A 13,250-nucleotide genomic window follows, 5' to 3' on the forward strand; every position below is an offset into this window, starting at 1 on the left:
GAGAAAGTGAACATCATTAGAGATTTGCCTTGCTGAGCCTTGCCAGAGGACATCTGTCCTGCCTCCATTTCCAACTGATTTCTAATTGCTTGGTGGGAGGGGTGAGAGTAAGGAGTACCTACTCCTCCCTACTCACTCAAGCCTGTGGGGGGGGGGGGGAGGAGTGAGTCCTGCAGGTTTCTAGTTTCAGGCCATCTCTTCAGCTTCCTCAAATATCTCTGTGAAGATCAACATAACAGTATATCTCTTGAAAATAGTAATTCAGAATGGATTTTTAAAGAAGTTTATTTTATTTTCAGTTCCAAGTTCTTTACCACCTTTCCTTTTTCCAACCATTGGGAAGATAAAAATAAACAGACAAAAAATAACCACAACTAAACCTGTTGCAAATATGTTGTTGTTGTTAAGTCATTTAATTCTATCTAATTCTTCATGACCCCATTTACCATACTGTCTATGGAGTTTTCTTGGCAAAGATACTGAAGTGGCTTGTCATTTCCTTCTCCAGTGGATTAAGGCAAACAGAAGTTAAGTGACTTGCCCAGGATCACACCCCTAGTAAGTGTCTTGAGGCCAGATTTGAACTCATGTCTTGCTGACTTCAGGCCCAGCACTCTATCCACTGAGCGATCTAGTTGCCTCCTACAAATATATATAGTCATACAAAATAAATTCCCTCTATTAGCTATGACCACAAAAACAAAAAGAAAGAAAAAAAGAAAATATACTTCAGTCCATACTCTGAGACAGTCAACTTTTTCTGGAGATTTATAGCAGGTTTCAACATAAGGCCTTTGGAATACAGATGGTGATTGCAACAATCAGAGTTCCCAAGTCTTTCAAAGTTCTTTATATCTACAATATTGTTATTGGATAAACTGATCTGATTCTACTCACTCCATGCTGCATTAATTCATACAAATCTTCACAGGTTTCTTTGAAACCATCCCCTTCCTCAGTTCTGTAACATTTATATGGTATAACTTGTTTAGTAATTCCCCAGTTGGTGGGCATCCCCTCAATTTGCAATTCTTTGTCATTACAAAACGAGCTGCTATAAATATTTTCGTACAAAGGAGTCTTTTTCCCTCTTTTTTTAAATTTCTTTGGAGGTATAAAACTAGTAGTTATATCACTAGGTCAGATAATCTTCAGGTTTAATAGCTTTTTGGGCCTACTTCCAAATTGCTTTATGGAATGGTTAAATCCATTCACAGCTCCACCAAAACTGCATTAGTGTTTTCCTAAAAAAGTAAATTCATCATTTATCATTTTCATTTTTTTTTGTTAACTTAGCTAATCTTAGGGGTATGAGATGATACCTCAGAGTTGTTTTAATTGGCTTTTCCCTTGTGAGTTAGAGCATTTTTCATACAGACATACTTAACTTGGATTTCTTTTTCTAAAAACTGTCTGCAGTTGGTGTACAGTGGATAGAGTACCAGTCTTGGAATCTGGATGACCTGAGCTGAAATTTAGCTATGTGATTCTAGAAGCAAGCTGCTTAGCCTCTTGGGTCAGTTTTCTTATCTGTAAAATAAGGATAATAATAGCACCTATTATTTCCAGAGCTGTTGTAAGAATCAAATGAGATAATAATTGTAAAATGCTTGGCATGATGTCTGGTGCATAGTAGTCACTATATAAATGTTAGTAATTATCATTGTTATTTTTACATACAATTGGGGAAATGGTTTTTATTCTTATAAATTTGAATCAATTCCCTACCTATCTTAGGAATGAAATATTTATCAAAGAAACTTGCTACAAATTCCCCATCCCTGTTCCCCCATTTACCTACTTCTCTTTGCATTTTTGCTGGATTGGTTTTGTTTGTGCAGAAGTTTTTAAATTGTCCCTTTGGTGTCCTTTGAACCTATCTCCTGTTTAGTCATAACTGGAATTCTCTGGATTTTGGTTATAGTAATCCTATACAATTTGGCATTTATTTCAGAAAATGATGGATTTCAGGAAATGGTAGATTATTTCAAATTCTACTTTGCTCTTTAGTTCTAAGATGTCCTGGCAATTTTCTTGTTTTGATTTCTTGAAATATGATGTCTGTGTCCAATGATTTTAAAATTGTTTCCCCTTAATCTGTTTTCCTGGTCAATTATTTATACTATGAGATATTTACTATTTTCCTCTATTTTTTCCCACTCTTTTGGTTATGTTTTTATTATTTCTTCATGTCTCATGTAATCATTAGCTTTCGTTTATCCAATTGTAATTTTCAAGGAGCTTTATTTGGTAAAGTTTTGTACCTCTTTTTCCAATTTAATTTCCAATGTTAATTTGCTGTTTATATCTTTCTTTGATCTCCTTGGGATATAGACATTTCATTGTACTTTCCTTCAGTCATGTTCCAGCCAAATGCCTACTATTATTACTAGTTATTCTTTGAACTTGATGTTCCATCTTTTTTCTTACCTTTGAGACTTCTAATCTTTCCTGAGTACTCAGCTCTGGTGTTAATCCTATGTAAAATGACAACAAGAACAAAACTTATTTATCTTTGTGCACATCATATCCCTCTGGTCAGCTGTAAGCTCCCTGAGAACCGAGATTATTAACTAATTTTCATTTGTTGTTATTTCAAGGGTAGAGGCTTACTAAATATTAAATTGAGTTGACTGTAACAGATGCATGCTTCTGTGCTATTTTTTAGCCAAGGTACTGGAGTGATTTGCTATTTGCTTCTCCAGCTCATTTGACAGATGAGGAAACTTGAGATGAACAGGGTTAAGTGAATTGCCCAGCATCCCACAGGTAGTCAGTGTCTGAGACTAGATTTGAACTTGGATCTTCCTGACTCTAGATCCAGCACTCTACTGTGCTACCTAGATGCCCTAGTATTAATATAGCACTTTACATATCATTTAATCCTCAGAACAACACTCTTCTAGGTACCATTTAGTATCTCCATTTTACAGGCTGAGAGACTATAGGTGACTTGTCAATGGGGCCATAAAGTTGGTAAATATCTGAGGCAAGATTTGGAATCAGATCTTCTTCCTTCCAGGTCCAGGGATCTAGCTATAATATCTTAACTGTTTTGACATTGGTGTTGAATGTATGTATTCAGTCAAAACCTTTTCTTTAATCTGTCCCATGTTTAGGGGTCCTATACTAGGAGCTCTCTAGAGTATAATCAACATTTATGGCATTTTAAGGTTTACCAGGCATTGTTCTTACAGGGTCAGAGAAGACCAAGACTTAGTCCTTGACCTAAAGGAATCTACTGTCTAGCACACAGTATGTATAGCACAATATTTCATTTTATATATATATAAACATTCACAAATTATCTCACAATAATACACTATTTAGGATATATATGTATATCCTGTCTTCCCCAATTTTAACAAGAAAATCCAATTTAAAAATCAAGAAAGCTTTAGTTTGGGGGCAGCTAGGTGGCTCAGTGGATTGAAAGTCAGACCAATACACAGTATTGGTTCCAAGACAGAAGGTAAGGGTTTTAAAAAAATAAAAATAAAAAAAGAAGGAAAGCTTTAGTTTCTTTTCTTCTCTCTCTGACCTTCCCTTCCCTAGAAATTATAATTGCTACTGCCAGTTCCAGTAACTGAAGTTGACACTAAAAGGGCAGTATGCTTTTTCCATTGTTTGGGAATGGAGGGACTGGCTTGAACTACTTAATGCTCACTCTTTTATCATGTCAGACTATGACCTAGATACAATGAAGAAATCAGTTAGCATTTATTAAGCACTTACTATGTGCCAAGCCACTGTGCTAAGTGTTAGGGATACATAGAAAGTCAAAACAGTTTCCACTCTCAATGGAACTCATAGTCTAATGGAGGAAAAACACATAAACAACTATGAACAAACAAGATATATATAGGGATATATTGGGGATAGTCTTAGAGGGAAGGCTCTAATATTAAGGAAAACTTGGAAAAACCTCTTGCAGAAGGTAGGTCTTAGCTAAGACTTGAAGTCAGGGAAGCCAGGAGGCAGAATTGAGGAGGGAATAGTCAGGGAAAATGCTCAGATTTGGGAGATGGAAAGCCATGTGTAAGGAAACCAGTGTCACTGGATTGAAGAGTATGTGGAAGATATAAAGTATACAAAAACTAGAAATGTAGGAAGGGGCTAGGTTATGAAGGGGTTATGTATTTGACCTTGAAGGTAATAGGAAGCTACTGGTGTTGATTGAATGGAGAGGTAAAGTGGTCAGACATGCACTTTAGGAAGATCACTTGAATAGCTGAATAGAGGATGGATTGGAGTGGAAAAGGATTTGAAGCAGGAATTCCAACTCTCAGGCTATTGCAGGAGTCCAGGCATGAGAATGATGAGGGACTGCACCAGGGTTGTCAGTCTGGGTGACTGGAAAAATGTTAGTGCCCTTGACAATGAAGTAATTAGAAGGAGGGAATTTTTTTGGGGGAAAGATAATGAGTTCAGTTTTGGCTACGTTGAGTTTAAGGTGTTTATAGGATATCTAGTTCAAGATGTCTAGTAGGAAATTGGGGATGTGAGACTGGTGGTCAGGAGAGAAATTAGGGTCAGACAGGTAGATATGAGAGTCATCCTCATAGAGATAATAATTGAAGCCATGGAAGCTGAGGAAATCACCAAGTAAATAATATAGAGGGCCCAAAGCCAAGCTTTGAGAGACACCTATGATTAACCAGGAGAGAGCAGTATCACAACAACCTAGAGAGAAGAGAATAACAAGGAGAAGAGGGTAGTCAGTAGTGTTAAAGTTGCAGAGAGGTTGAGGAAGATAAGCAAAGGCCATTAGATTTGGTAATAAGAGATCATCATCAACTTTGGAGAGAAATTTTTTTTGAACAATGAGGTTGGAAGCTAAGCTACAGAGAATTAAAAAGAGAATGGGAAGAAAGTACATGGTGGGACCAGTTGTATTTGGCCTTCCCAAAGTTGAAATTCTCAAGAGTGAAATTACTTACTTTCTTGATTCTAATCACTGTGGGCGCTCCCTCTCCAGTGTAGATAACGGCATAAGACACAGTGTAGTGGAACATGTAGAATCAGGTGCCAGGTGCCTGGACCTAGGTGCCAAAGTTTGGGGGCAAGCCACTTATCCTCTCTGAGCCTCAGTTTTTCTTCTTCTTTAAAAATGAGGGATTTGAACTAGATAGCCCAGGAAGACACTTACAACTACATTTATGGTCCTGTTTTACTGCCATACCACCTATGAGTCCTTCCCCAAAGTCCTACTTTGATTCATAATCATGGTATGGGCATGACCCTAGGTTCTTAATGACTTTTTTAGTGGGAGCATCAACTCTAACTGATACTGCCAAATTGGAAAGGCTTAGTTTGAGTCCAGGGAAAAACCAATGACCTCAAAGTAGCATAGCTAATAATTTCATCATGAGAAATCTGGTTAACATTTTTGGTTACAGCAATCCATGAAACAGAGTGGAAATATATGTAATGGGAGAAAATTATAAAACTAAATCTTGGGGGGCAGCTGGGTAGCTCAGTGGAGTGAGAGTCAGGCCTAGAGACAGGAGGTCCTAGGTTCAAACCCGGCCTCATCTACTTCCAGCTGTGTGACCCTGGGCAAGTCACTTGACCCCCATTGCCCACCCTTACCACTCTTCCACCTATGAGAAAATACACCGAAGTACAAGGGTTTAAAAAACAAACAAACAAAAAAAAACCTAAATCTTGTTACTCTGAAGGCCAAAAATAAATTAGCATTTAAATTTTTATTACTTTTTCTCAATACTTCAAGGATCTGTGATTTAATTGGCATGGATATTCTCACCCCACAGGGCAGCCTGCAACCTGTCCTTGTCTTATATGATATGATCATAAGGTTATGCCTAGAAGGGACTTCAAAAAAGATTTTGTCCAACCTTCTCATTTTACAGCTAAGGATTCTAAGGTCCAGAGAGTTGGACTCATTTATTTGTTCAGGATCATATGGATTGTACCTAAAAAAATTTTGTTATCAAGCAACCAACCAGGCTAGCAATAGTCACTTATTAAATTTCCTTCTGTGCACCAGGTACTATGCTAAGTGATGGAGATACAAATACTAGTAAAATGAAAAACAGTTCCCAGCATAGTGGAGAGGGAAAATGCCCAGACAGGAGAGTATGGTGTCTCAGAGTGTCAGAAGCAGAGCCAGGAGAGGGAAATAAAGGGAGGCCAGCCTGGGCCCTTCTTCTGAGGGGAATTCACCAAGAAAGGGCCCCTTAAGAGGGAGGAATGTATCATGGTGAGAAGGTCCCAGGCACTGAAAAATTCCAATCCAACTTCTTGCCTAAACTGGTCCTCAGATGATAACTATATAATCTGTTGCTAGTTCTTTCCTCAAAGCCTTTGCTGCCCTGTTACTTGCATAGACCTTGAGAACCCAGGGTCCTCTCCACACCAAAAAGAGCCATTGCAGGATAATTTTAATGGAGGTTTGAATTGATAGTCAAAAGGCAAAGTGGACCATTGAAATAAGAACGTGCATATTTAACACAGAACTGTTTCTCCTGAGAAAGAGTTCTTATGGAAATTACCTAATCAGGGTTGAAAGGAGAATTTTTTTGGAAAAGTTAATGGAACTCTAGTTTGACATAAATCATTTAATCCAATCCCATCATCTTGCAAATGGAAAAACTAAAGCTAAAAAAGGTAATGTGCCTTGTTCAGACTCAGAGTTATAGCAGAACCAAGACCAAAATTCAGGTCATCTGACTCACTGGCCAATGGCTTTTCCTTATACCAGCCTGGGGTTAATTAGATTTATATTCTTAGCCCTAGAGCAGGGATCAGCAACTTATGGCTCTCCAGCCATATCTAGCTCCACCTTCCAACTGGCCATTCTGGGCAGAGCCCCAGGATGTGCCCCAGGGGGCCCTTCAGCCCCTACCCCATATTCCAGCGCCTTCCGCCTCTATCCTCCTCCTTCCGCAGGCCTTTATGGCTCTCACGGCCAAATAGGTTGCCGACCATTGCCCTAGAGATTAGTCAGAAATTCAAATATTTGAAATACATATAAACATTTGAATTCTGAATGAGACGAGGAACTTTAAGTAATTTAAAACCTTTAAAAATACATACCTCTAAGAAGACTGTCTTAAAAATTGATTTGAGATCTTTTATTTTATTTCATCTAAATTTCCCAGGGTCCACCCAGGGTCTTGGTTTTGAGAAGGGAACCTTGGGAGAGGGTGGTGAAGGGTAGGTTGGCCATAGACCTGCTAATCCAGCATCCATACCTCATTACCACAAGAAGTTTCATTCACCTTGTTACTAAATTGAGCTGAGAGATAACAACAGCACAGCTGCCAAGAAGAACATCACTATCCCTCCCTTTCTTTGGTTCAGGCCACGGCCGGCCGGGTCGGACCAGGACTGTGAGAGGGCAAGAGTCTCCAGCCAAATATCAACCTAGTTTTCTTAGATTTAGATTACTTTAGTTTCAGTAGGCATAGCTTAGCATTTTCCCAGCACCTCTTTCTTTATCCTGTTTTTACCCCTTTGAGTTAAAGCAACAAACCCTGATTCAACTTGATTCAAGTTAAGATTGGAATTCTTTCCCAGGCTAGTAAATATCTACAGCTATAGGGGAAAGGGATTTATCAGCACCGCAGTCAGAATAGTGTTATCCATTCAACACATCTACAACCAGCCCATAACCAACCTTTATCATCAAACCCAACCCCAAGCCAAGGAGCTAGAGGAGCTGTTGAACATACATACAGCTCCTCACTTGATACTTGGCTTGGGCATTGTTAAAGGGGTGAGGGCTTGGCTAAGCTAAACATCCATAAGCCCTGGTGGTTACCAGCATATTTTGGTGATCACACAGGCACAGTTCCAGTATAATAGCCATTAAGAGTCTTGTAAAATCCCTGTAAGAGCCCTTTAGATAGGTCACATCTGGATGCTATATTGAATTTTGTCTGTTAATAAAGGAAATTCCTTGGAATCTGCCTCTGCACCTTAAAACATTTGTTCTGGGATAGTGAATAGTGAGGAGTCTGAATCTCAACCACAACAATTAGCAGTCAGTGTAGACAGCTGCTTTCAATTAATTCAGTGGCCTCATAGTCATTAGCTCATAGCTTGCTTTGGGAAGTCTTGCACTAAAAAGACAGTGGAATGGGATAAAATCCTTTGCAATATAGATAGTAACACTCTATAATTCTGAGACTACTCCCAAGTCATGCTGTGCCAGCTGTGCACAGTCATTCATTATGACATGGCATGGTGTTTAGGTTTTCCAACTGTATACTATGTAGCCATCCAAAGGTTTATTAATATTAAAAGGTAAGACAAAAAAAGATTATTACTTGTTGCTAAGCATAAAGGTAGTGTGCCAGTTGTTCACCTTGTTTTGTTCTACCTGGAATGTCTGTTTCATTCCATCTCTGCCTATTATTCCCATCTCTCGTACTTTTCTCTCATACTCACATGGTATGTCTTTAGTTTCTTCACCATTCTAGATACTCTCAAGCTTTAAAATTAATTGCTAGTACTTCTTAAATGCACACCACATAGCAGGAATTGTGAAAGATGTTGGAGATACAAAGACAATAGCAAAACAGCCAAGGAAGATGAAGCATACTTGTATTAGATACATACAAAATAGGCACAAGGTACTCTTGGTTTGGAAGACACTGGTAGATGAAGAGACCAAGAAAGGTTGGGCTTGAGCCGAATCTTGAATAAAGCCAGAGATTCCAAGAAGAAATATTTGGAGGCTGTTGTAATAGTCTAGGCAGGAGGTGTTGAGAGCCTCATTAGATGATGAACAAATTAGTGGAGAAGAGGGAAGGATGTTGTAGAGTTAGAAACAACAAGATCTGGCAACTGATTGGATATGCAGGGTGAATGAGAAGGCAGAATTGACTTTGACACTAGTGCTATAAACATGGGTGACTGGAAAGATGGTAAACTAACCACAAAATACTCCAGGGTTTGTCTAACTAGGGCAGATCCTTACTCCTAGAAGAGCTAATTCTTATTCTTTCAGAACAAGGACTGTGTCACTGTAATCAGTAAGCTAACTTTTACTATGTGCTGGACATGCAAGAAAGAAAGAAAGAAGGAAGGAAGGAAGGAAGGAAAGAAAATATTGTCTTTGCCTTCAAGGAGCATACATTTTAATGAGGGATACAACTTGCAAACAGCAATGTACATACATAATATATATATATAGTGTCAGTGGGAGGAATTCTTGGAGGGAAGGCACTGGCAGTGTATGTGTATGTGTGTGACTTGGAAAGACTTCTTCTTTTTTTTTATATATATATTTTTAAACCCTTAACTTCTGTGTATTAGTTCCTTGCTGGAAGAGTGGTAAGGGTAGGCAATGGGGGTCAAGTGACTTGCCCAAGGTCACACAGCTGGGAAGTGTCTGAGGCCAGATTTGAACCTAGGACCTCCCGTCTCTAGGCCTGGTGGAAAGACTTCTTGCTGAAAATAGAATAGAATTTAACCTAAGTCTTGAAGGAAGAGAGGGAAGCCAGGAGACAGAGGTAAGGAGTCAGAGCATTCTAGGCCCGTTGAACAGCCAATGAGAAGGCAAGAGTCAAGAGATGGAGTGGCTTGTTCAAGAAAAATTGAGAAGGCCTATAAAGGGGGCATCAAAGAGTAAGAAAATTACAAAGGTGTTGAAAGGCTTTAAAAGCTAACAAAGGATTTTATATCTGATTGTGAAGGTAATAGGAATCCACTGGTGTTTCTTCTGGTGACATGCTCAGATCTCTCCTGTAGGAAAATCACCTTGGCAGATGAATAAAAGATGGATTGGAGTGAGGAGAGACTTGAGGAAGGGAGAGCAGTTAGAAGATTCTTGTAGTCTGGGCAAGAGGTGATGAGCCTGAACTACAGTGGTAGCTGTCTGAATGGAAAGAAGAGCACATAATGATAATAATGATGAATATGATGATAGCAATTATCAATTACTGTGCAAAGTGTTTTACAAATATTGCCTTATTTTTTTTTTTGATAAATGATACATGTAAAACCCAGTGGAATTGCTTGTTGGATACAGGAGGGGGTGGGAAGAGGGGAGGGAAAGAACAAGAACCATGTAACCATGGAAAAATATTCTAAATTAATTAAATTTTAAAAAATTAATGAAAAACAAATAATACCTCATTTTGTCCTCACAGCAACACTAGTAGGTAAGTGCTATTTTATACATATATATGAAAATCTCCATTTTACTAAGAGAGAGAGCCCTTAAGTGACTTTTCCAAGAACACATAGCTAGTAAGTATCTAAAGTAAAATTAATGTCTTCTTGACTCCTGATCTAGCACTCAGCTGTATCTGCCTTACAACTGAGAGATATTATATGGGTAAAAACAAATAAAATTTAGCAATAGAACAAATATGAGGACTGAGAGTAATGAGTTGAAGATAGCAACTATGTTGTAGGCCTGTGATTGGGAAATAGTGGTACTAAGAAATTTGGAGGAAAGGAGGAAAGATAATGAATTATGTTTTAGGAATGTGGAATTTAGGCTGGTTTGCTGCTCAGTGGATAGAGAACCTGGAGACTAGAGATCCTAGGTTCAAATCTGACCTGACACTTCCTGGCTGTTGGCAAGTCACTTAACCCCAGTTGCCTAACCCATACCACTCTTTTGCCTTAGTCTAAAGCCGGTGGCCTTAAAATGTACAGTTTGAAATGTCTTTGGGACTTCTTGTTTGAGACGTTCAGTAGGCATTTGAGGATTTGAGATTGGAAGTTGAGAGAGGTTAGAACCATATAATAGATCAGGAAATTATCTGCATAGAGATGATCATTGAATCCATGGGAAAATGAGATCACTAAGTGAGATAGTGTAGAGGGAGAAGAGAAGAGGGCAAGAAAAGGACATTGTTCTAGATGGAGATATTAGGTAAAGAAGTCTAGAAGGAGTGATTAGAAAAGACCTAAGAGAGAGTAGAGTCACAAAAGCCAAGAAAGGTAATCTTCATATTTTCCCAAAGTGCCTGATAAAATATCTTGCAAATGATGGAAGTTCAGAAGTATGAAATGAATCTTATATCATTTCAAATGTACTTGCAGAAACATGCTAAAGGACAAGATCTAATAAAGAGAGTATGTGAACATCTCAATCTATTGGAAGAAGACTACTTCGGTCTAGCCATATGGGATAATGTGACTTCCAAGGTGAGGAAATGACTATAATATATGAAAATGTCTAGTTGTTTTCATTTTATTATTTAGTGTAAATACATATGCTTGATTTCCAAAAGTTAAAGAAGGCATCTATGTTCTTAGAAATTATTTAATTCTTTATTATCCTTGCCATTTTCTATTCTCAGGATTACTGTTCATTGCAATTATAAAGATATTTGTAGGTGCACCATACTTTAGGGAAATATCTATATAATATTTTCAAATATCATTTCTTTTATGAAATCTCTGATTTTCCTAATTGGAAGTGATTTTTTCCTTATCTGAACTCATAGCACTTTAGACTTCTCTTAAACATTTATAATTCAGTATTAGTAGGACTTGTTTATTCGGATGCAACTCATGGCTTCCTCTTCTAGACTATAAGTACCTTCAGAATGAGGATCATATCTTCATTTGCCTTTGCATGACTCCTAAACATTATGCAAAGTAATATACTTTGTAGGTGTCTCAAATGAAAGAAGAAATGACTCAGGAAACAAAAATTTGAACTTCTGAGCATATTGATTTATTAAGTAATGCATGCCAATTCCATAATAAATTGAGACCAGTTACCTTCTTCAGCTTTCGCACTGGACCCAAAATACAGGGTGAGTCAAATGTTTATGCAGTAAAAACTATCAATCAAAACCAATTAATTAAAAGAAAATAACCAGAAAGATTAAGAACTTTCTGAGTTTATAACATACATTATACTGAACAGAACTAAAGACAGCAAACTAATATCACTATTAAACTTCTCTTTGGGGCAGCTAGGTGAATTAACTGAGGGAGAGTAAATAGATGCAATTCCCCGAAATCAGAAAAAGTGGTGTCCCACTCCATCTAAGTGTCTGTGTTCAACCAAAGGAACATGTAAACAATTACCAATTGACCAGTATGGGCCCAGTTTTCAAACAAGACGTATACATTGCTTGAGAGGTATAATTATGGTGAAACTTCTTGCATCAGTCCTTAGATACATCTAGGTTTGTGATTGAGATAATCTAGGTTCTTAAGACACGACAAATGACTCAACAAGAATAATAAGAAGTAGCAGGTAGAGGTGGCCCAGTTTCTCAGCCACACAGGGCTCGGTTCAAAAATAGTGTGATAAAGTTTTTTCACAATTCCCACAGCTGAATAAAGTTTTCTCAGAAGACAGAAATTGGACTAGACCCATAATTGAATAGGGAGGGAAGCAAGCTAGATTTTTCAGAATTGGAGTCATTGTTGTTCACTCAATTTCCACTACCACTTGCTGTTCTAGTTCCCTCAATTTCCTTATAGGTATTTAATAAATAAATGTTTGTGTAATTAATGAATTAAAAGGGCAGTTCTTGAATCAATATCTCTATTCAACTTGTATCACCTTTTTCTGTCACATGCCCAACAAGATAGAAGACTAGACATTTTGATGAATCTTCACAACCTCTCAAACCTCTCCAAAATAGGAAGTATGTGCAAGAGATAAAGCAATTTCAGCTTCCTCCATGGTCTAGGGACACCAAGAACTCTAGTAAGGAACCGTTGTCTTGCTATCAGACAGAGCATACATTCGTAACATACATTATGCTGAAAGGAACCATAGACAACAAACCAATATTACTATTAAACTTTTATTTGGGGGCAGCTAAGTGGATTAGTGGAAATAGTAGGAAGCCTAGAGACAGGAAGACTTGGGTTCAAATGTAGCTTTAAACATTTCTTAGCTATGTGACCCTGGACAAGTCACTTAACCCCAATTACCTAGCCTTTACCACTCTTATGCTTTAGAAACAATATGTAGTATTGATTCTAAGATGGAAGGTAAGGGTTTTAAAAAAAAAGTGGAAAGAGAATTATGTGATGAAAATGCATTTAAAAAATTAGAAATCCAACAAATAAAAGAAACTTAAAATAAATACAAATAAGATATTAAAAATTAGAGGTAGAAATAGATAAACTAGAAACAAAAAACTCTAGAAATGATAAATAAAAGCTGATTCTTTTAAGAGTCTAATTAAATTGATAAATTATTAACCATTCTGGCTAAAAGAAGAGGGCAGAAAATAAAATCAATGAAAAATAAAATTAGCTAGGTGAAATCACAACAAAACCAAGAGAAATAAAAT

At 37.6% G+C, this 13,250-nt stretch overlaps 1 protein-coding gene across 6 annotated transcripts in view; it reads left to right on the top strand.

The window, feature by feature from the left end:
* EPB41 (erythrocyte membrane protein band 4.1) overlaps positions 1-13,250 on the top strand; it is a 126,568-nt gene that overhangs the window by 10,776 nt on the left and 102,542 nt on the right. For all 6 annotated transcript variants that reach the window (XM_044667951.1, XM_044667952.1, XM_044667953.1 and 3 more), the window contains exon 3: positions 11,026-11,130. In XM_044667951.1, coding sequence (XP_044523886.1) covers positions 11,026-11,130 — 105 coding nt within the window. The remainder of the gene's footprint in view (positions 1-11,025; positions 11,131-13,250) is intronic.

Source organism: Gracilinanus agilis, chromosome 3, assembly GCF_016433145.1.
Source record: "Gracilinanus agilis isolate LMUSP501 chromosome 3, AgileGrace, whole genome shotgun sequence".
Lineage (NCBI taxonomy): Eukaryota > Metazoa > Chordata > Mammalia > Didelphimorphia > Didelphidae > Gracilinanus > Gracilinanus agilis.